At 39.7% G+C, this 24,573-nt stretch overlaps 1 protein-coding gene across 5 annotated transcripts in view; it reads left to right on the forward strand.

The window, feature by feature from the left end:
• Positions 1 to 16,767, forward strand: part of WDR44 (WD repeat domain 44) — a 103,453-nt gene extending 86,686 nt beyond the window's left edge. For 2 of the 5 annotated variants that reach the window (XM_055267357.1, XM_063634854.1), the window contains 6 exons: positions 3,413 to 3,535; positions 8,988 to 9,089; positions 9,299 to 9,414; positions 10,290 to 10,417; positions 11,084 to 11,218; positions 15,699 to 16,767. In XM_055267357.1, coding sequence (XP_055123332.1) covers positions 3,413 to 3,535; positions 8,988 to 9,089; positions 9,299 to 9,414; positions 10,290 to 10,417; positions 11,084 to 11,218; positions 15,699 to 15,793 — 699 coding nt within the window. In that variant the 3' untranslated portion in view covers positions 15,794 to 16,767. Of the gene's footprint in view, positions 1 to 3,412; positions 3,536 to 8,113; positions 8,306 to 8,987; positions 9,090 to 9,298; positions 9,415 to 10,289; positions 10,418 to 11,083; positions 11,219 to 15,698 lie in introns of all 5 variants that reach the window. The other 3 variants (XM_055267353.2, XM_055267354.2, XM_055267356.2) reach the window with 3 other exon arrangements.
• Positions 16,768 to 24,573: the final 7,806 nt, after the last annotated feature.

Here is a 24,573-nt window from a genome sequence, read left to right on the forward strand (position 1 = left end):
CTGTTGATCTTTCTTGAACTACTTGATTTTGGAGCACTGTATGTTCTAGATTCCCTTCCTATCTCACTGACTATTCCCTTGTTTCCTTCATGGAGGAAATATGTAATAGTTAAAAAAAAATTGAGAACCTGTGCAACTATACCTGCTATGTACCAAGTACTTTTCATTCACTCAAAACATATCTGTTGATCGTTTTACCACCTGGTTAAGAAATGACCTCTGGAGCCAGACTCCCAAGGTACATATTCTTCCTAGTCTGCCCCTTACGTTGTGTGACCTTGGGCAAGTTTTTTAACCTCACCATGCCTCATCTGCAAAATAGACATAATAAAAATACCTTCCTCATAGGGTTATAATAGGGAAAGATTAACTGAGCTAGTAAATATAAAGCACTTGCCTAGAACATAATACATGTTCAATTAATATTAGCAGTGATGATAATGATTAACTGAGCTAGTAAATATAAAACACTTGCCTAGAACATAATAATGCTCAGTTAATATTAGCAGTCATCATCATCATCATCATCACTATCTGCCAAGTAGCATTTTAGCCACTGGGGACACAGACAAAAGTTAAGTACTTTACATGTGCTCTGTTCGTACCCTCAAAACAACCTTATGCGATTGTTGATGTTTCCTTATCAAGGATTTAAAAAACCAAGGGTCATACGTGTTAAAGAACATGCTTAAAGGCGTATAGCTAGGGAGTTACGGGAGTTTAGGTTCAAACCCTATGACTTTGGAGCATTACTCTCTAGCCCATTCCAGTGTCACAATAGCTAATCACTACAAGGAAACAGGATGACAAAAATAACAAATGTTGGACACGTTGAAAGATTTAAGAAATCATAAATTTTTTATACTTTCTTTCCATTTTATACTTTATTTCCATTCTATCTCTTAGGAGGCAGCAGTAATATGATTTAGTATCTATCCAGGTACCTAATTGTCTCAAGTGAGTAATGTGCGTTTTTAAGAACTGGTGCCAGCCTAAAAACCACCTGGTCTTACTGGTCCTTGACGATGTGAATATAGAATACCAGTCTGTGAAGAGATAAGTGCAGAAACCAAGAGTAAACTATTTAGAAGTGTTTATGACAGTTTTCACAATAAGTTTATACCTGTTTAATCTTTTAAAACTTGGGCTTATATTTTGTATAATAATACAAAATGGGGCTTTTATTTTATATGCCTTTTATTTTTATTTCATTTTTCTAGTAAATGTTTTCTGTATTTTAAAATAGTTTCAGTCCACAACTCATTGGAAATTTAAAAAAACAAAAACAGTCCTTCACCAGAAATAGTCTGAGAAGCACTAGTCTAGATGAGTTATTTCAATGAGGTGCTGCCCCATACAGGAATGGTTCCTAAAGGTCTATCCTCATATCCCCAACCCCTCCCCCCCACCTCCATCCAGAGGAAAGGAACAAAATTTCTGCAACAAGATTCTAAGCCTCTCCAGGATAGAATCAGATATTATTTTACTGTTTTTTGCTTTTCAAACACCAACTCAAACCAAATATTGTTTCTCTTTAATGTCTATCACAGTGTTTTTCGTGAATTTTCTATTTGTTGAAGGTGTATTTTGTGCCAATAACAAGAATTACCCTGTTAATTCTTACAATAACAACCCCATGAGGTAGTCAACCTGATTTTGTCTCCAGGAAGAGATTGAGCCCCTGTGACCTATCTAAAATCACAAAATTAGTTATGGGTAGAACTTAGATTTTAATCTAATTTATCTGACTTCCAAGATCAGTGCTTAGTTTAAGAACGTTATTTAATTTCGTTTAATAAGAAGTATTTATTAAATACTTATAAAAGAACAAGTCTTTCTTAAAGAATGCTTCTTTGGAACAAGTCTTAACATGTCTTCAGCACCTTCACTTAATATTTTAGGGATGTCTTCGTACCTCTTTCATATGCTCAAAGCAATGAACTATTGCAGGAATTGAATACAGTCAGTTTCTGTTTTTTGTTTTTTTGTTTTGTTTTTTTTTTTTTTGAGACGGAGTCTCACTCTGTCGCCAAGGCTGGAGTGCAGTGGCATGATCTCAGCTCACTGCAACCTCCATCTCCCAGGTTCAAGCGATTCTCCTACCTCAGCCTCCCCGAGTAGCTGGAATTACAGGCGTGGGCCACCACGTCCAGCTAATGTTTTTGTATTTTTAGTGGAGATGGGGTTTCACCATGGTGGCCAAACTGATCTCGAACTCCTGACCTCAAATGATCCACCTGCCTCAGCCTCCCAAAGTGCTGGGCTTACAGGCATGGGCCACTGTGCCCAGCCAAATAAAGTCAGTTTTAATGAACATAGGTTCATGGTGTGCCATAGGTTAAGTTTTTATACAGTTGTTATTAATCAACAGGAAATTATAATGCAAACTGCATATACTCTTCAAAACTTTTCTGGAACTGAGTGGATCTTGAAAATAAAAATGATTGTTAGATATTTCAAAGATTATTGTAAATCTTCCAAATTCTGTTTTTTAATTCTTTACTTTTAATCATAAAGTATACCATCTATTTGAAAACAGGTATACCACAATGTACCTACTTCATAGTGTTGCTATATAATGCGAAGAACAATGCTTAACACATCGTAAGTGTGCGATAAATGTCATCATTGCCTTGATTTGTTTAGCACCTTTAGGCACACCAAAGAATACAGAGGTGTCATTTGAGTTTTCTCATTCATTATAACTCATAGTTCTCCTCCTTAAATAGATTACATTTAGGAATTAATAAGCTTCTGCCAGCTGAAAGCTTTTGACAGATAGGCGTTTGGTTCCTGGGCGATGGGGCCATCCTGGTGCCTAAGTCAGTTACACTACCATCTTCTAGCCTTGAACATTCTGTGATCTATTCTGAAAGATTTGACAATTTCTATTCTCTAATTTTCTTGCCTAGAGTGTGACAGGTGCACAATAACTTTTCATTTCCATGCTGCATTATAGGATAATCTTTTTGAAGACATTTTAAATGACAATTAGAGATCTATGTGAGTTAAAATTCACCAGTGTTATCAATGTGAAAATAACTGAAGTGACAATAAAATGAACAGATGCCTTACACTGATAGCTAAGTTCCAATATGTGCAGGTAATAACAACTAAGGCACACCTTAGTTCTCTGCTGGTGCCTGGCAGATTTCTTTAGACATTGATAAGATTCATCTGAATTTCAGAACAGGTAATGTCAAAAAGTTTTAGAATCAGTGAAATATGGTATTTAGCTGTTTGGGGGAAAATAGGTTCTTCCAAGTAAATTTGATAATCTTTTGTTCTTTCTGATGCTGCATTTAACAATAACAAAACTGTTGGGATACAAAAACCAAAAGTTCACTTTTATTGTATAAATAGGGTTCTTTTTCATATAGTGATAACATAGCCAATGTCATTTTCCCCATAGAACTATTTTCTTCTTTCTTCTTCAATGGATAAAACAGTCAGATTATGGCACATTTCTCGAAGAGAATGCCTTTGCTGTTTTCAACATATAGATTTTGTCACTGCCATAGCTTTTCATCCAAGAGTAAGTAACTATTTATACATGTTTTTGTTAACCTCTAAGGAAGGTGAGAGAACCTGGTTTCTCTAGAGGGCAGTTGGACTACAGGAAAAAAATTATTAACAGCTACATAGTTATGAGCAATTTAATTTTGTGTTTCATTTTGCTTTAGAAATGAGAAAGGAAATATTCTGCTGATCTGCATTAGAAAAACTGGGGATATTATATCCTAAATATTTATTAAGACATGCAAGGTATAAATAAATGAAATAAAGTATCCTATTAAAGATGAGAGATATTGGAGATGGAGGAAGAAGAGACAGCAGATGGATAAATGAGAAAGGGAAGTACCTAGGCAGAAATAATGAGAAGATTGAGGAGGGAGGAGACAGAAAAAGACTGAAAGAGGCAAAGACGAAAATTCATTACAAGATATACTGAATTCATATTGTTAGTCTTGATATCCCTTCTTTATTCCTTTTCAGTATAGAAAATCCTTTCATATCTTTCCCCCAGAAGTAAAGTATTTCATATGATTTCAGCCAAATGAGAAAAATCTGCTGTCATGGAATTGCAGACCTATTGTATGCCCGTAGAGGATAGAGCCACCAAATGCTTAAGGCTAAATTAGTTACAGATTTCTGCAACTGTAAGCAAAAGGGAAATCACATGTCAGTGTTGACTGCACTAGCTCTATTAAGCAGAGGACTCGAGCTGACCCTAGCAACAAGTTTCCCTTACCTAAGTTGGTGTTATGATTACATTTCCAGTGATGTCCTCATCTTTATATGTTTAACACACATTATCTTTTTAATGTAACATTTTAATCATATTCACATTTCTTAATCTCCCCCAAATTAAGAAGACTGACTTGTTTTCAATATACTTTCCTTCCCTGAGCAGGCTTGTAACATAAGCAGTGATAATTCTGAACCCTTGAAGACTTGTTTAAGGGCCAGGCACGGTGGCTCACGCCTATAATCCCAGCACTTTGGGAGGCCAAGGCGGGCAGATCACGAGGTCAAGAGATCGAGACCAACCTGGCCAACATGGTGAAACGTTGTCTGTACTAAAAATACAAACATTAGCCAGGCGTGGTGGCAGGTGCCTGTAGTCCCAGCTACTCAGGAGGCTGAGGCAGGAGAATCACTTGAACCCAGGAGACAGAGGCTGCAGTGAGCTGAGATCACACCAGCCTGGGCAATAGAGCGAGACTCTGTCTCAAAATAAAAAAAAAGAAGAGAAAGAAGACTTGGTTAAGAATTTTGGTGGCTCACGCCTATAATCCCAGCACTTTGGGAGGCTGAGGTGGGAGGATGGCTTGAGGCTAGGAGTTCAAGACCAGCCTGGGCATCACAGTGAGACTCCACCTCTATCACACACACAAAAAAAAACTGTGTTAATTCTTACCAGTTTTGATGATCAAGTCATTAGAGTCTTCTTTCTGAATAACACCCCCATCCCTGTCCCCTATACACACAACAAAAGGATGGATTTACCCCATCAGCAACTGTGAGCAAAATCTTTCCATCCATAAATCTTTCCATAACTCTATTTTGGCTATAAAGTATCAGGTTGGAAAGAGATATTTGGTTGTGATCCTTTTCTTTCTCATTCTTTTTCTTTTCTTTTCTTATTTATTTATTTATTTATTTATTTTGGAGACAGGGTCTCACTTTGTCACCCAGGCTGTAGTGCAGTGGTGCAGTCTTGGCTTACTACAGCCTCAACTTCCCTGGCTCAGGTGATCCTCCTGCCTCAGCTCTCCAGGTAGCTGGGACTACAGGCATGCACCACTATGCCTGCACTATGCCTAGCTAATTTTTGTATTTTTAGTAGAGACAGGGTATTGCCATGTTTCCCAGGCTGGTCTCAAACTCCTAGGCTCAAAGTGATCTGCCCACCTCGGCCTCCCAAAGTGCTGGGATTAAAAGCATGAGCCACTGCACCCATCCAGTTGTTTTCCATGTGGTATTTTATTATTCGTTTAACTTTCTGTTCAGCCATGATTTTTTTTTTTTTTTGAGACAGTCTCCAGGCTGGAATGCAGTGGCACAATCTCAGCTCACTGCAACCTCCACCTCCCGGGTTCAAGCAGTTCTGCCTCAGCCTCCCAGGTAGCTGGGATTACAGACATGCACCACCACATCCAGCTAATTTTCGTATTTTTAGTAGAGATAGAGTTTCACCATGTTGGCCAGGCTGGTCTACAACTCCTGACCTCAAGTGATCCGCCTGCCTCGGCCTCACAAAGTGCTGGAATTACAGATGGGAGCCACTGTGCCTGGCCCAGCCAATGATTTTTTATAGTGCTTTTATTTGGTTTTATTTTGGAAAGTATAAAGCCCTATTTCTAAAAATCATGCTGACCTGGAGTGTTGGAGGGGTTGGGAAAGAATAGGGTAGTGATGCCTTTTTTTTTTTTTTTTTTTTTTTTTTTTTAGGAAATACGACTTTTATTATAATGTTAAAGGAAGAAAGGTAGAGTTAGAAAAGAAATAGCAAAATGGGCCAGGCGTGGTGGCTCATGTCTGTAATCCCAGCACTTTGGGAGGCCGAGGCGGGTGGATCACCTGAGGTCAGGAGTTCAATACCAGCCTGGCCAACATGGTGAAAACCTGTCTCTAATAAAAATACAAAAATTAGCCAGCTGTCGTGGTGCTTGTCTATAATCCCAGCTACTCGGGAGGCTCAGGCAGGAGAATTGCTTGAGCCCAGGAGGCGGAGGTTGCAGTGAGCCAAGATTGTGCCAGTGTACCCCAACCTGAGTGACAGAATGAGACTCCGTCTCAAAAAAAAAAGGAATAGCAAAATGGAGATACACACACATAGATGTATGTATGTGACAATTCTGAATTAGAAGACTAAGTTAGAGTATTTTTACTTGTTCAGCTCTTCTACTGGTACACATTGAGTGAGCTTACTATACCATAGCCATGAAGATATCCATTATTTGTAGATTGTCTTTGACAGGTTTCAGAGATGGGTAAGAATAATAATCTTTGGCAAGGAACAGAAACCCTTAGGGCAGGGGGGTTTGGGGTGGGGGAAGGAAAAAAAAAAGAAGAAGAAGAAGAATCTTGGTTGGGTATGGTGGCTCACTCCTATAGTCCCAGCACTTTGGGAGTTTGAGGCAGGAGGATCACTTGAGGCCAGGAGTTCGAGACCAGCCTGGGCAACATAGGGAGACCCCCATTTTTATAAAAAAATTTAAAATTAGCCAGGTATGGTGGTGTGCTTCTGTGATCCCAACTACTTGGGAGGCTGAGGTGAGAGGATTACTTGAGCCCAGGAGGTCAAGGCTGCAGTAAGCCGTGATCGAGCCTCTGTACTCCAGCCTGGGCAACAAACTGAGACCCGATCACCAAAAAAAAAAAAAAAAAAAAGAAAGAAAAATTCTTATGTTGCCAAAAACAAAACAAGCTAAGTGGTAGGACTGATTTAGTTTAAAGGAGATTTCTCAATCCTAGTACTATTGACATTCTTTGTTACACAGGGGAGAGAAGGCTGTGCATTACAGGATATTTAGCAGCATCCCTGGCCTCTACCCACTAGATACTGGTAGCATCCTGATCCTCCCACCAGTTTTGACAACCAAAATGTCTCCAGATAATGCTAGATATCCCCTGTGGGGTCAGATTGCCGCAGGTTGAGAACCCCTGATCTGAGAGCAGAATTTGAATAATGAAGTAATTCTCTGTTGACATGGTGTTAGAGTTCCAAAAATGACTGGTTTTGGGGGCCACTAACTGATGTTACTCTGTATCCAAGTGTTACATGTATCCCAGAGGAAGGTATGATATAGGATAGTGTTTCCCATAGCATGTTCCTGAAAGGTCTAGCACCTCCCCTAAACACGCCCCTTGAAAAAAAGTCTGTGGTTAAGTATGTTGAAAAATGCTAGCTACTTTATCCTCTCTTTGGAGATTCAAAATGCAGGTTAACTGAGAATCACGTTTAACTTTCTGTAACCCAGAATTTCTCAAACTTACTTGATCACAGAATCTTCTTCCATGCAATACACACTCAAATGTTTACGTTATCTGTTGACATCCATATCTTGCAAAACGGCAGTTTAAGGATACGATAATTAGAATTTTACTTCTCCAAAGTGAATAGTGAGGTTTCTTATTGTTGTTACTGCTTTCGGTGCATAAAATAATGCTTGCTTAAAGAATAAACATTTTTAAATGAAATCTTTTTTTTTTTTTTTGAGACGGAGTCTCACTCTGTCACCAGGCTGGAGTACAGTGGTGCGATCTTGGCTCACTGCAACCTCCGCCTCCCAGGTTCAAGCGATTCTCCTGCCTCAGCCTCCCGAGTAGCTGGGACTACAGTCATGCACCACCATGCCCAGCTAATTTTTATATTTTTACTAGAGACGGGGTTTCACCATGTTGGCCAGGATAGTGTCGATCTCTTGACCTTGTGATCCACTGTCTTGGCCTCCCCCAAAGTGCTAGGATTACAGGCGTGAGCCACCGCGCCTGGCCCTGAAATCTACATGTTTAAACTATTCTAATAGACTTACTGATTTGATTTGCTAATGAGTTTTTTCTTGATGTGGTAAAATGAAAACTTTCTCTTTTGCCACCTCTTTAGGATGACAGGTATTTTCTAAGTGGGTCTTTGGATGGAAAGCTCCGCCTTTGGAACATACCTGACAAAAAAGTGGCTTTGTGGAATGAAGTAGATGGTCAGACTAAATTGATCACAGCTGCAAATTTCTGTCAGAATGGCAAATATGCAGTGATTGGGACATATGATGGCAGATGTATTTTCTATGATACAGAGGTAAATGATTGTTTTTTGTAAATTATATAATTGTATACTTAGTAAACACTTTCATGGTTTTGGACAAGTTGTTTATCCCCTCTGGGTTTTAACTGTATTTTCTCTAAATAGAGACAAATAATACCATGTCTGTCTTAAGAGTTGGAACAGATGACTTTTGAGATGTCTTCTAATTCTAATTTTAAAAAAAAAATTTTTGAGATGGAGTCTCACTCTGTTGCCCAGGATGGAGTGCAATGGAGCGATCTCGGCTCACTACAACTCCACCTCCTGGATTCAAGTGATTCTTGTGCCTCAGCCTCCTGAGTAACTGGGACTATAGGCACGTGCCACCACACTCAGCTAATTTTTGTATTTTTTGGTAGAGATGGGATTTCACCATGTTGGCCAGGCTGGTCTCGAACTCCTGACTTCAAGCGATTAACCTGCCTCAGCCTACCAAAGTACTGGGATTACAGGCGTGAGCGACCACGCCCAAGCAAAAAGCATTTTTTTATAGAGACAAAGTCTCATTCTGTCACCCAAGTTAGAGCGTAGTGGTGCAATTATTGCTCACTACGGCCTCGAACTCTTGGGATCAAGCAGTCCTCCTGCCTCAGCCTCCTGAGTAGCTAGAGTTACAGATACGAGCCACCACACATGCTCCTAATTCTAATATCTTAAATGTATGATTTATTTTTAGCATTTGAAATACCATACACAAATACATGTCCGATCTACTAGAGGGCGCAACAAGGTTGGAAGAAAAATTACTGGCATTGAGCCTTTACCTGGAGAAAATAAGGTACTACAGTATTCAAAACCATCTCTCTCCATACTATATGTAGATTCTTGAAAGTTCTTAATATCTTGGCAAAAAAATGTATTCTCTTTCTTGTGGAATACCGCTTTTCTTCTAGTTTTGAGGTGTACGTGTGTAACACCCTTTTTGGGTTGTAGCTTAGCTTGTACTAAAAGATGATATTTTTAACTTTTCATTTGATCTACTTTTAGATACTGGTAACCTCAAATGACTCCAGAATCAGACTATATGATTTGAGAGATTTGTCACTATCCATGAAGTATAAGGGTTACGTCAATAGCAGCAGCCAGATCAAAGCAAGTTTCAGGTAAATTGGCAATGAGATGTTCCCAAAAGAGATCAGGACATTTCTCCCCTAATTCCATTTTTCCATTGGTCTATGCTTTATGTTTAATGGGGTTCTTTTCACTTTTGCAAGTAGTAGTTTATCATCATGCAATACTTACCTTGTCCACCTATATAGTATATAGAATTCGAATTGACCCTGTTCTACAAATGAACAAACCAAGACTCAGAAAATTAAGTGATTGGCCTGAAGTCATAGTTGTAGAGCCAAGATTAGAAGACTCTCATCTCTGGAGTTTTTGCTTTTGTACCTTTGTTTACGCTTTTAAGAGGGGGCTTACATCTCATCCCGCCACTCCCCTCCCCGCCCCATTGTCTTGAACCTTTTAGGAAAGGAAGGAACCTTTTAGGACTCTAAGAAAGCATTTTAACACCCCACAGCACAGTGTCTTGTATTCAAAACTTTACATGTCATTATTATTTAAATTTCTAATTTGGATTCTGGACACTCTCCTGAAATAGGTAGCTACCTTTTCTTCTTTCTAGCCCTCTTCTTTTGCCCTTTTCTTACCAGTTTTTTTTCTTGAATTATACAGTAATTAATTCAATTGGTAAAGTATTCTGCTTCTGTCTTTCACACCTTAAATCATCATTCCTCCCAACGTGGATTAACTAACATCACAGTTACTTAGAGCTTTGATGCAAATACAAGTGCCAGGCCACTACATCCCACGTACACATTTAGAACATCTAGAGTGAGACCATGAGTCTACATATTCAACAAGCTCCTTCAGGCGTTACTTTAGGTATCACAAAGTAGGAAGCACTGATAAAGGAAACCTTTAAACATATACACACACACATTTTATTTGCTTTTCCTTTCTCCCCCAAATTCAGCCATGATTTTACTTACCTCGTTAGTGGTTCAGAAGATAAGTATGTTTATATCTGGAGTACTTACCATGACCTAAGCAAGTTTACTTCAGTCAGGAGAGATCGTAATGACTTCTGGGAAGGTATTAAAGGTAAGTACATACTTGGCTTTTGTGTGTCTTATAAGAGAATCAAATTAAAGTGGATATGTACTAGAAGTAAATTCATGACCGGGCACAGTGGCTCACGCCTGTAATCCCAGCACTTTGGGAGGCCAAGACGGGCGTATCACAAGGTCAGGAGATCGAGACCATCCTGGCTAACACAGTGAAACTCTGTCTCTACTAAAAATACAAAAAAAATTAGCCGGGCGTGGTAGTGCACGTCTGTAGTCCCAGCTACTCAGGAGGCTGAGGCAGGAGAATCGCTGGAACCCGGGAGGCGGAGGTTGCAGTGAACCGAGATGGCACCACTGCACTCCAGCCTGGGCAATAGAGTGAGATTCTGTCTAAAAAAAAAGACAAAAAGAAGTAAATTCATTTAGGCATTATTTTAGAGAGGCAGTTTGACAATGATAAAGTGCCTTGCATTTGGCTTTGCTTGTTTTATCTATACTAAGGAAGAACTTTGGTCTAAAATTTGAGAAGTCAGGGAATTTCAGAACTTATATGTGATTTTTTTAGAAAAGTTTTTGGGTTTTAAATCACTCTTAGTTACTTCTATGTTAGTTTTTAAGGATATTTGGCATATAACATACACTATCGTGTTTGTCTTGGTATCCAATTTGTCAATTATCCTGAAGTAAATTTTTTCCGCAGCCCACAATGCAGTTGTTACATCAGCCATCTTTGCACCAAACCCAAGTTTGATGTTATCTTTGGATGTGCAATCTGAAAAATCAGAAGGGAATGAGAAAAGTGAAGATGCTGAAGTTTTGGATGCCACACCTTCTGGTAAATCTTTACTTGTCCTATATTTTTTTCTAGTCAGCACGTAGTAGCCTCATTTATCTCATATGAGTATAATGAGGTTTTCACTAGTATAAAGAATATTTCTTTTTTCTTTTTTCTTAAGACAGGGTCTTGCTCTGTCACCCAGGCTGGAGTGCAGTGACGCAGTCACAGCTCACTGCAGCCTCAACCACCCTGGACTCAGGTGATCCTTCCACCTCAGCCTCCCGAGTAGCTGGGACTACGGGCCTACGCCACCATGCCCAGCTAATTTTTGTATTTTTTGTAGAGATGGGGTTTCACCATGTTGCCCAGGCTTGTCTCAAACTTCTGGGCTCAAGCAATCCACCCACCTCAGCCTCCCAAAGTGCTGGGATTACAGGCGTGAGCCACCAAAGAATATTTCTTGTTTGCAACTTAATGGTTGTCAGATATCCATTCCTGAACTTTTCAGTAATATATTTCCTCAAAGTTTTACCTGTTTTAAATTCGCCTGAGAATTAAAAATGAGAAATTTGGGCCTGGTGCAGTGGCTCACACCTGTAATCCCAGCACTTTGGGAGGCCAAGGCAGATGGATCACGAGGTCAGGAGATCAAGACCATCCTGGCTAACACGGTGAAACCCCGTCTCTACTGAAAATACGAAAAATTAGCCGGGCGTGGGGTGGGCGCCTGTAATCCTAGCTACTCGGGATGCTGAGGCAGGAGAATGGCGTGAACCTGGGAGGCGGAGCTTGCAGTGAGCCGAGATCGCGCCACTGCACTCCAGCCTGGGCGACAGAGCAAGGCTCCGTCTCAAAAAAAAAAAAAGAGAAATTTGGATGTTCATAACTATGGGTAACCATTCTCTTTAGAGAAGTGCAAACAATATATGCAAATGTAAAACTTCTTTATTACCTGTCTCTTCTACTAGTCCGTAATCTCTAGAAGACAGAGACTTTTCATGTCTTATTTATTGCTGTATTGCCAGTGTCTCACACAGTGCTGGCCTACACATAGTAGGTGCTTAATGAACATGTGCTGACTAAATGAATTAAACCCAAATGAAACAGGGCTAATTTTTCTACTTGCCACAAGTTAACAGCTTCTTGAGATAGGTGGCTATTTACAAGTTTGTAATTTATTGCCATTTGTAGCGTATATGCTTTGAGAATGAGTATTAATTCCAATTATATACAGTGCTCATATTAGGAAGGGAGAAGAAACTGTCAACAAGTAATATTGAGTGCCAATCAGTTATATAAAAATCTGGGCCGGGCGCGGTGGCTCACGCTTGTAATCCCAGCACTTTGGGAGACCGAGGCAGGCGGATTATGAGGTTGAGAGTTCGAGACTATCCTAGCCAACATGGTGAAACCCCGTCTCTACTAAAAAACTGCAAAAATTAGCTGGGCGTGGTGGTGCACGCCTGTAGTCCCAGCTACTCAGGAGGCTGAGGCTGGAGAATCGCTTGAACCAGGGAGGCGGAGGTTGCAGTAAGCCGAGATCGTGCCACTGCACTCCAGCCTGGTGACAGAGCAAGATTCCATCTCAAAAAAAAAAGACCAAGGTGAGCAGATTGCTTGAGGTCAGGAGTTCAAGACCAGCCTGGCCAACATGTTGAAACCCTGTCTCTACTAAAAATACAAAGAGTAGCCAGGTATGGTTGCGCACCTCTGTAATCCCAGGAGGCTGAGGCAGGAGAAGTGCTTAAACTCGGGAAGGTGGAGTTTTCAGTGGGCTGAGATTGTGCCACTGTACTCCAGTCTGGGTGACACAGCAAGACTCTGTCTAAAAAAATATATATATATGGCAGGCGTTGTGGTGTGTACCTGTAATCCTGGGTACTTGGGAGGCTGAGGCAGGAGTTCTTGAACCCGGGCAATATAGAAGACCAGCCCGGGCAACATAGAAGGACACCCAACTCAAAAAATATGTATATAATTTTTTAAAATTTTTAAATCGATTGCATAATAGTTTATTGATTGTATTGTCTCATGCTACAGATTACAAACAGGTCATAAAGCCACAGGAATAGATACAATGTACAAAGAGTGCTTCTAAAGTATTTGAATGCTAAAAAGTTATCAAGTACTTTAATCTCAAGTAATTTTTTGTAGTATTATTTGGACTATCTACTCCACTCACGACACTATTCCTTCTGTCTGTGAAGAAAAATTTTGATAACAAAGATGAACTTCAGTCTAGCATTTCTTTCAGTACAAGATACAAAAATAAACCAAGTTAGAATGATTAACCTTTACTAAATGCCTGTTTAACTGCTTTCTGTTTTCTTTTTCTTTCCTTCTCAGAATCACATCCAGCTTCTGTCTTCTAACTTAAGTCATTTACGTTTTTTCTTTTTTTTTAACTTATGAATGAATGACGTGGTGTCGCTCTGTTGCCCTGGCTAGAGTGCAGTGTTAGAATCATAGCTCACTGCAACCTTGAACTCCTGTGCTCAAGCAATCTTCCTGCCTTAGTGTCCCCAGTAGCTAGGACTACACGTACTACCATGCGTGGGTAATTTTTTTTTTTTTTTTTTTTTTTTTTTTTGCTTTTTGATAGAGATGAGTTCTCGTTATGTTGCCCAGGCTGGTCTCGAACTTCCAGCCTCAAAAAGGTTAGTCCTACTTTGGCCAAAGTGCTGGGATTACAGGCATGAGACATCACACCTGGCCTTTTTTTTTTTTATTCTTTTCTTTTTTCCCCAGTGCTACCTTTTTACATTCTATATACTTCCCCTGCATATTCCACAGGAAATTCTAGCTTTTAAAACAATTTGAGGAAAAGTAAAAAGTACGGGTTTTCTTTAACTTCTCAAAAATATATCACATTAACAAGGTTCAGTTAACTAACTGGGTCCTTTTTTAAGAGGCACAAATTTTACTGGATTGTACTCAGATTTGTGTTTGTCATTTTGTACCCATGTAGGTGTAGTCTAAGAATAAGCTCTCTTAAACCCAAAATGTGGGATCACAAAATATATTCAATTGCCCTCTCTCTCTGTTCCTGACGTATTTGGCAATTTGAGCCTCAATTTTCTTTATGTGTAAAATAATGATGATAACCTAGTTTATAGGGTTTCAATAAGAATTAGATATGACATGTATAGGCTGGGCATGGTGGCTCAGGCCAAGGCAGGAGGATCACCTGAGACCAGGAGTTTGAGACCAGCCTGGACAACATAGCAAGACCCTGTCTTCACAAAAAAATTAAATAATTAGCCGGGCACAGTGGCGCATGCCTGTAGGGAGGCTGAGGTGGAAGGATCCTTTGAACCCAGGAGTATGAGGTTACAAGTAAGCTTTGATGGTGCCACTGCATTCCAGCCTGTGCAACAGAGTGAGACTCTATCTAAAATATATATATATATATATGTGTATATATATATATATATGTGTGTGTGTGTGTATATATATGTGTATATATATGTGTATATATATATGTGTATATATATGTGTATATATATATGTGTATATATATATGTGTGTGTATATATATATGTGTATATATATATATACTTGTACATGTAAAAGTTCCTAGCAAAATGCCTGGCATATAGTAGGCATTATTGTTATCATTTTCATTATTATTGTGTCTTACAAAGCATTTTATATGTATGGTGAATTATTTTCTTCTCTATCCTTTCTCATATTCCTAAGTCCTTTGCTGCTGCTACTACTGCACAGCACTGCTATGAGATATGCCAAAAGGGTGGTAAAGGAATGTTCAAAGGCTTAGGATATGTTTTTAGCACATCTAAGTGAAACCATTTTGTGTGACTCATCCTGTCCACAACTTTCCAATTAAAGTTTGGATTATTTTCTTCTTTTTTAAATCTCAAATTAAAATCTCAATTTTCACCTATGTATAATAGAGTTAGTTAACACTGAATATTTTTATTAAATGCTTTTATGCAACTGGCAAATGTAAGAGGTAAGCATTTATGCCATTCAGCATAGTTATATAGCTTTTCAGTAAGGAGCATATGGCAAAAGATGCTGTCAGCATTCACACAGCAAACATGTGTACTTCATTTCATGGCAGTTTCAGTATGTCTGCTATACAATAAACCTTACTGGCAACCTCGCTAGACACCCCTGTTAGCAACAGACTTGCCCAGCTGATCCCATTCTGCCGGCACTCCAGTCCTGGGGCTGAATGACACACTAGCTTCTTGCCATGCAATGAAGCATTAGATAACTTAGATGCCTAGGCTGCCTAGGAATAAGTCCAAGCATCCAGGCCCCAAGAGACTGTAATATCCTCAAGCCAGGGAAAGACCAGCTAAGACAAGGTAAGTGAAAGTGAGCCTCAGAGCAGAGGAGAGATTCAGCAGAATGAAAGAATTACAGGAGCCACCCAGAAAAGGAGACTGAAAAGGTGGGGAGATGATCTTCTCCCCTGAAGGTGGAGGGTCATGGGCATGGGATAATTGTGGCAGCAGGCTTCATATTCCTTTAAAAATCAACTTAAAACTTTTTTTTTTTTACTTTTAAGGTATTACGAAGACAGATAACACAGAAGTTCTTCTCTCTGCTGACTTCACTGGAGCAATCAAAGTGTTTGTTAATAAAAGAAAAAATATATCTTAATTTGAAATGGCATTTAAAATAAACATATCAGTAAGTTTCTATATGTATCAGAACTGAAAAAATATAGTGTTCCAGGCTAACATACTTTTTAAATTTTTATTGAAAGTTGTTCAAATATAATATATTTTTTGAGAGGCAGTGTTAATGATCCAGGAAACCCTGGGCCGATAGAGTAGAAAGGAATATGGCTAGAATAACATTGCCAAACATTAGGCTTTATGTTTTGTTATGTTTGTGTTTTCGTTGTATAATTATGAACATGCACAAGTTTCTGCATGAAAAGATATTAATATATTAATCACATGTATGTGCCTTTTGGTTACATGCATTAAATCTAACAGAGTTAAATTATTTCAGTGGCTCTTTTGGCCTCTTACTAGGGTGGATAGTCTTGTTTCTAGCTTAAACAATTTTTTTTTGCACAAAATTTCATTTTTAATAAAAGTGGTATCTTTTGACTGAGTTATTGTTTTGAAAATGTTATATAGGTTTCCAATAGGTCAACAACCATATGTAAATGGTTTTTATAAATTTCTCAATTTGGGGACAAGATTTTTTTGTGGTCTAAATTGTGGGCTTAAGATTCTTTTCTTTATATGTGTACATATAATTTTTTTTTCTTTGCCACACTGGAGCACAATGTTTCTATGTAAAGAATTATTTTCATTCTTTATCCATGAGCACCAGGCTTTGCTCACTTAAAAAAAATTAAGCCACATTAAGGAGTGAGTCTTCTTTTTTACAATAATGTAAAAATGAAACTGTTTACATTTTTTTAAAGCATTGTAGTTTTTAAAAATTAAGCTGTTTTGTTTTGTGTTGTTGAATTTGAAAGCCTTTGTAAATATCAATATAATGTACCAATGAAATAACATCTGGGGCAATGAAACCCTGATCATGTTGTTGATGGTTAGCATATGTTTCTGAAAATTAAATATGTATTATTAAAAGTTGGTCTCCAACACTTGTTTAAACATGGCTTTATTTTTAATTGACTTCAGTAAATCAAGGAATGCAAGAAAAATAAACTCTTGTTTTAATCATTTAAATTTTAGCAACAGAAGACCAGATTTTAGATCCCTAAATTATAATGCATTAGTTACATGCCTTAAAATTTTTTAAATTCTAGCTTTAAATTGAACACTGCTAAGAATTCATCTATATGCTTATATGTTCTTTACTGCATTTGTTTTCAGCACGTAAGTGAGAAGTTGGGGAGCCACAGACATATCCTTGTTGATTAGCATGCTCCTAGAGTGTTCTAGGCTTTCTAGTAAATTACATATTGTTTGTTGCTTTTTTCTTGCCAGTCCTGTGCTTTCTCCCTCTCCCCTTCCCCCTCCCCTCTCCTCATCTCTCTTTGGTTACTTTGGCTTCCTCACTCTCCTGTACTCTCCCTGACTGAATTGTTATGCCATTCGCTTTCTAAAAACCAGGCACAGTTTCTTTAATCTCAAGGTCTGGGTGGCATTGTGACTGATCCCGTATTTCTTTTTTAAACTTGATGTCTTAAGCTCTTTGAGGCAGCTTGTCTTTCACTAACTTCTGCCTGAGAACTTGTAGTCGGCTGTGGTGTTGATTGTTTTAACTGCAGATAATCAGGGTATTATTATATGACTATCTCCTGATAGGTTTTATATGGTTACTTGACCAAAAAGACAAAACGAGTTGGGATGCAAGCTTAAAAGCATAATACTGGCCGGGCATGGTGGCTCATGCCTATAATCCCAGCACTTTGGGAGGCCGAGACAGGTAGATCACCTGAGGTCAGGAGTTCAAGATCAGCCTGGCCAACATGGTGAAACCCCGTCTCTACTAAGAATACAAAAAATTAGCTGGGCGTGGTGGCGGGCACCTGTAATCCCAGCTACTCGGGAGGCTGAGGCAGGATAATCGCTTGGACCCAGGAGGCAGAGGTTGCGGTGAGCCAAGATCGCACCATTGCACTCCAGCCTGGGCAACAAGAGCAAAACTCTGTCTCAAAAAAAAAAAGCATAATACTGACACTTGTTATTGCTATATGCATACACTGAATTTAAAAGGTAGCATCAAAATATATACAAAAAAATTGAACACTATTTCTCTTTAAAATGAGTATTAGATATTCTCTATAACAAGTGATATGGTATTATAAAAAAAAAAAAAAGATCACAGGTTTTAGAGTCAGGTGAACTTGGATTTGCTTCCTTCCCGTTAGCACATTCCTTGGGCAAGTTATTTATCCTACATTACTACTACTTCCTTATCTGTAATATGGGAATACCTAACTTAAATTGCAAAGATTTGCTAAGAAATCATGTATGTGTAAAGCTTGGTGCCTAACCAGTAGGTATACTCAACAGATATACATTTCTTACTGCCTCTCGCAAATCCCTGAGTACTCTCCCAGACCGAAAATAAAAGACGATATATGGAAACGCTTTCTTTTTGAGATGGAGTTTTGCTCTTGTTGCCCAGGCTGGGGTGTAATGGCGTGATCTCGGCTCACCACAACCTCCGCCTCCCGGGTTCAAGCGATTCTCCTGCCTCAGCCTCCCGAGTAGCTGGGATTACAGGTATGTGCCACCACGCCCAGCTAATTTTGTATTTTTAGTAGAGATGGGGTTTCTCCATGTTGGTCAGGCTAGTCTCGAACTCCCAACCTCAGGTGATCCACCCGCCTCGGCCTCCCAAAGTGCTGGGATTACAGGCACGAGCCACAGCACCCAGCCAGAAACACTTTCTAGACATAGGGATTTCATGGACACACAGCATTTTAGGGATTGACATAGGGCACAGACATTTTTTAACACTTTTTTAACAGACACCATCTACTATCCCCACTTCATAAAAGATAAAACATTTTAATACTAAAAACATAGGCCAAACACTATCATATCATCTTAGAGCAACCAATAGTCTATTAAAATGAATACACTTGACTTTTGAAACAAGTAATTATATTCCCTTACTTTTCTTACGATACCATGTTATATTTTTCAATTAAGGAACCAGTATTGGTATAACTAAACTCCACGCTTTATTCAGATTTCGCTAATTTTTACCCATATTTGGTCATCATGTGTCCTTAGACCCCTCTTAGCCATGACAGTTTCTCAGACTTTCCATGCTTTTGATAGTTTTGAGGAGTACTGGTCAAGTATTTTGTTGAATGTACCTCACATTGGATTTGTCTAATGTTTTTCTCATGATTCAGCTGGGGTTGTGGACTTTAAGGAAGTGAATTGCTCTTTTCATTACATCACATCGAGGGTACGTTCTTATCACCTGGCTGAGGTAGTGTCCATCATATGGGCACAATTTAAGCAATCCATCAAACATTCAGGTTGTACCTGTTTTTTATCACTGTGAATAACAATAGGAGATAGAGAAATATATATCTCATCAGAATTTCCAATTATTGATCGAAGGTGGTAGGTCCTTAAAATGAAAGTACAAAGCATGAACTCTTAACAGTAAGCACCAGCCTGGGCAACATGGTGAGACTCCGTCTCTACAAAAAAAAAAAAAAAAATCCAGACGTGGTGATGCATGCCTGTGGTCCCAGCGAATTGGGAGACAGAAGCAGGAGAATGGCTTGAGCCCAGGGGGTCAAGGCTGCAGTGAGCCATGTTCACGCCACTGTGCTCCATGTGCTCCAGCCTGAGCAACAGAGTGAGACCCTGTCTCAAAAAAAAAAAACAAAAACGAATAAGCAATGTATGAATTACAAGAATTTCCTGCATAGAATTGGGAACCCCAATTTGTAGTCCTAGTTGTGGTGGCCTTGTGACTTCAGGAAAGATAAGTAGTTCTCTTCAAGTCTATTAAAATGAAGTCTTTGGACTAAGATTTCTAACTCTGATGGTCCATGTGGTCCATGTGCTTGCCGGCAGTCCTTCAGAAATAGTGCAGCTGAGGATTTCCTCACTTTCTCATTCATTTATTCAAATTCCTGCTGACATTATAACTTGTAATCATCTGTGGCATCAGAATGGCACAATCAGTGACTGAGTTCTACTCCTAGAATATCTAATTACAAGATCGGTATATTGAGAAGCATTTTCCCTGATTTTTTTTTCTCAAAATACGTTCATCAACTGGATCAGTATACACTGTCTCCTCTAGGTGGTACCCAACATTTAAAATATTGCAGTGTATACTATTTGGATAAGAAGACCAAAAGCATAATTTAAAATTGCTAGGAGAAATGCCTTAGATTTTCACCATCCCTACTTGGAGAGGGGGAGGAACATTGCAACAGACGTCAGTGCTTTGCTTCTCTTAGGACCAGAACCAAATAGAAAGGGGACCAAGAAGCAAGAAAGAATTGCGCTATTCTATTGAACCTCTGAGCAGATTGCAAATATTAAGTTTTTAGCAAACCATGAAACTAACCTAAGTTGTTTACAAAACAAAGTGAAGCAGTGCAAACTAGAACTGAATCTGTTTTCTAAGCCTAGAACATTAGTAAAAACTCAACTATTGGCTGGGCACAGTGGCTTACACCTGTAATCCCAGCACTTTGGGAGGCCGAGGCAGGTGGATCACCTGAGGTCATGAGTTCGAGACCAGCCTGGCCAACATTGGTGAAACCCGGTCTCTACTAAAAATACAAAAATAAACTGGGCATGGTGGCATGCACCTGTAATCCCAGCTTCTCAGGAGGCTGAGGCAGGAGAATTGCTTGAACCCAGGAGGCCTCTGGAGGTTGCAGTGGGCCGAGATGGTGCCACTGCACTCCAGCCTGGGCGACAGAGTGAGACTCTGTCTCGGGGGGGAAAAAAACTCAACTATTTTAAGTATGGCCAAAGTGAACTTAAATTGAACCTACCCTTGTTAGAGTCCTTAATTAGGACAGTCTTCTCTAGAGTGAGTTTTGCATGAGGCAAAAAAGAAAGGCACACTTGGTCATCATAATGAAGCTCTGTGTGTGGCAAGAGCAGGAGTGATGAAGTAGTATGGCGGCGAGAGGTACAACTGGAGAAGCAGCAGCAGCTGGGATGGACACAGGTGGCAATGGGAGTGGAAGGTGGTGGGAAGCCTCAAAATCCACAGGAGATCAAGTTGAAGCAGATACAGAAGAGAATCATTCCACTTTATTGATTATTATGGATTGATTTCACCCATAGAATATGTATGAAAGTCAATCACAGGTCCTTGTAAGTAATGTTCAACAAATATTTGATCTGAATTGAGTCTGTTGCAGTGCATACAACCATATGAAAAAGAGTAATTGAAGAGACGTTGGAAACTGACTTCCTTGGGTCAGTTTTTGCCTTAACATGATCATTCACTAATCAGTGGAATAAACCATTAGATAAACCATTAAGTCAGCCAAGCTTCCATGCACCTTCATTAGGGAAAGGAGTTATTTTAAGCTTATAAGCAAATTCTATGAAAGCTTTCACTCTTGTGCACTAATGTCAAGAGCAGGATATTTTGTTTTTCCTTTTTCCAAGTCATCTCCTTTCAGCCCCATGGGGACTTCTAAAATTGTGGTCCGCTATGCCTTCCTCAGAAGCACCTGGGAATTAGTTTAACGTGCACTGAATCACGGTCTGTTGGAGAAGGGATGCAGGAATCTGTTTTCCACAACTTTAAGAATCCCTGAGCTAGGAATAGAAGTTTAAGCAGCTAACTCATTCAGGTAAAGGCCAAGAGACAGACAAGTAGGGTCACGAATTGCCCAAGGCCTACAGCCAGTGGTGTACTAGTAAATGTTTCACAGTCCACCCCCCAAAAAAAACCAAAAATAAATTTGTAATATTTGCTAATTTCCATGGTGTAAATACTCCCACGGTGGCCAATTTTAAGCTAACAATGTGACATCACCTAACACAGTGCACTGTGGCACTGTTACATAGTATTTGTACCAGAAAGATAGAATAAATAATCTCAAGATCATAAATGGTAGTACAGCATAGTAAAATCAGGAAGTGATGAGTTTTTAGTAATTATTACCTGTATCTTTATTATAACTTCATTGTAATATTGATTTAAATTATGGCTGTGTTTAACAAATGGCTTGCAAATTTTAATGATCACCTCTCACCATTACCTGAAAACATTCTTGAAAAAGACACACATCCCTCCTTTGGCCTGTGGACTAATCAGAGCACATGAGCAATCTCAGAGAACCTGCCATGGGTCAAGTGAGGAAGGAGAAGTGTTAGGGGAGGCATTGTTTAGGGATGGATTTGGCCAGTAATCAACAATCAGGAAGAGCTATTATTGTGTTCATTCCCCTGGGGCCTATGTGGCCACACAGAACCAAGTAGGCAGCTTAGCCTCCTCATTCAGAGGCTTGCCCTAGAGCCTGAGCTAAGAAAAAAGACCACGGGCAATGGACACAGGAAGGGGAACATCACGCTCCGGGACTGTTGTGGGGTGGGGAGAGGGGGGAGGGACAGCATTAGGAGATACACCTAATGCTAAATGACGAGTTAATGGGTGCAGGAAATCAACATGGCACATGGATACATATGTAACAAACCTGCACATTGTGCACATGTACCCTAAAACCCTAAAGTATAATAAAAAAAAAAAAAAAAAAAAAAGACTGGGACAGCTTAAAAAAAAAAAAAAAAAAAAAGAAAAAAGACCACGGGCTTTTGGGCTTATATGCACTGCAGCCCACAGGCAAACTGCCTTCTGCATCTTATACATACTCTAGCCCAGGATTTCTTCAGCACAGACGACCTGCATGAAGTGCTTAAAATGTAATGTCTTGGCCAGGCGTGGTGGCTCATACCTATAATTCCAGCACTTTGGGAGGCTGAGGCAGGCAGACCATGAGGTCAGGAGATCAAGACCATCCTGGCTAACAAGGTGAAACCCCGTCTTTATGGCCAGGCGCAGTGGCTCACGCCTGTAATCCCAGCACTTTGGGAGGCCGAGGTGGGTGGATCATGAGGTCAGGAGATCGAGACCATCCTGGCTAACACGGTGAAATCCCGTCTCTACTAAAAATACTAAAAATTAGCCAGGCGTGGTGGCGGGCACCTGTAGTCGCAGCTACTTGGGAGGCTGAGGCAGGAGAATGGCGTGAACCTGGGAGGCAGACTTTGCAGTGAACCGAGATTGCACCACTGCACTCCAGCCTGGGTGACAGAGCAAGACTCCATCTCAAAAAAAAAAACCCCGTCTTCACTAAAAACACAAAAAATTAGCTGGGCGTGGTGGCACGCGCCTGTAGTCCCTGCTACTCAGGAGGCTGAGAAAGGAGAATCGCTTGAACCCATGGGGTGGAAGTTGCAGTGAGCCAAGATGGCGCCACTGCACTCCAGTGTGGGCCACAGAGCAAGACTACGTCTCAAAAAAAAAAAAAAAAAGCAATCGGAATCTCTGGGAGCCTGGTCTGGAATTTGCATATTTAGAAACACACCAAGCAAGTCTGATAAGCACTAAAATTCCAGAACTCCTGGGTTGAAGCAGCTGTAGTTAAGTATACATACCCCTGAGGGTACTTGAAGATTTTCCAAGGCATATGTAGGCACAGATAGTTTTAAAGGAATCAATTTCCAGATCATTCACTTTCGTATGTACTCAGATTCCCAAAATCCATCTGCCTGAGGAAGTGGCAACCTGCAGAATCTTCTTTCCCACCTCCCCTTTCATGATTGCCAGTCTCTACCTTCAAAAAAGAAAACCATACTTCTCACCCATCCCAAAAGTTAGTATGGAGCATGGCCACAGGGTGTGAAAACCTCCAGAGATATAAATAGAAGGACAATCCAACATATTGGTGTTGGTGCTGAGAAAATTAGTGATACTCTGATAATGGGGTAGCATATCTTTTTGCCAGTCCAGTGGTTTCTAATTCATTGCTTTCAGTAACATCGAAGGAGGACCTAATTGCCAGCTAATCATTAAAAATAACTTTGACCATAGAATACTTTTTTATATGTAACTTGGAAAGGGTTCAAAGAAATGGGTGGCATTGCTATAAAAAAATTCCATTCTCGTCTATTTAAATTTGTGAATGAGGTTCTTCAATGCTTATATCTATAAAAGAAAAGAAAAGTAGGAACCAAGTTGATGTTGAACCCTGTCTCCCAGCAGTAAGAGTAATCCACAGAAACATGAACTAAAAATGGCCCCATACACTTTAGAGCTGTATTTCCAGTAAAAATGTACTTCTCATGCTTAATAATTATTGATTAAAATTGTTGTAGCCAGGTGCGGTGGCTCATGCCTGTAATCCCAGCACTTTGGGAGGCCAAGGCAGGTGGATCACTTGAGGTCAGCAGTTCGAGACTAGCCTGGCCAACATGGTGAAACCCTGTCTCTACTAAGAAAACAAAAATTAGTCAGGCGTGGTGATATGCGCCTGTAATCCCAGCTGCTCGGGAGGCTAAAGCAGGAGAATCGCTTGAACCTGCGAGGCAGAGGTTGCGGTGAGCCGAGATCACGCCCCTGCACTCCAGCCTGGGCGACAGAGCGAGACTCCGTCTCCAAAAAAAAAAAAAAAAAGTTACATTTATGTTGATTGTCTAGTAATATAAATTGTAAATAAATAATTTGTAAAGCTATTTTAATTCAGAAGGAAAGTGTTAACATTTTAGAGCATTGTGGTGACAGAAAATTAAAAATCATTTCAAGTTTAACATGTGTATCTGATTATTTGCTGCAAGGAAGTATGACAGGATGATCTATATAAATACTTTCAGAATACAAAAGATATCATTAGGATAAAAATCTGTGGAGGAAGAGGAATGGATTTATACGTTCAAAAAGAAAAGGGAATGATGTATAGCCTTCAACTGTTAAGGAGCTTGTCTTTATGTTTTTTAGAGGAA

Source organism: Symphalangus syndactylus, chromosome X (genome assembly GCF_028878055.3).
Source record: "Symphalangus syndactylus isolate Jambi chromosome X, NHGRI_mSymSyn1-v2.1_pri, whole genome shotgun sequence".
Classification (NCBI taxonomy): domain Eukaryota; kingdom Metazoa; phylum Chordata; class Mammalia; order Primates; family Hylobatidae; genus Symphalangus; species Symphalangus syndactylus.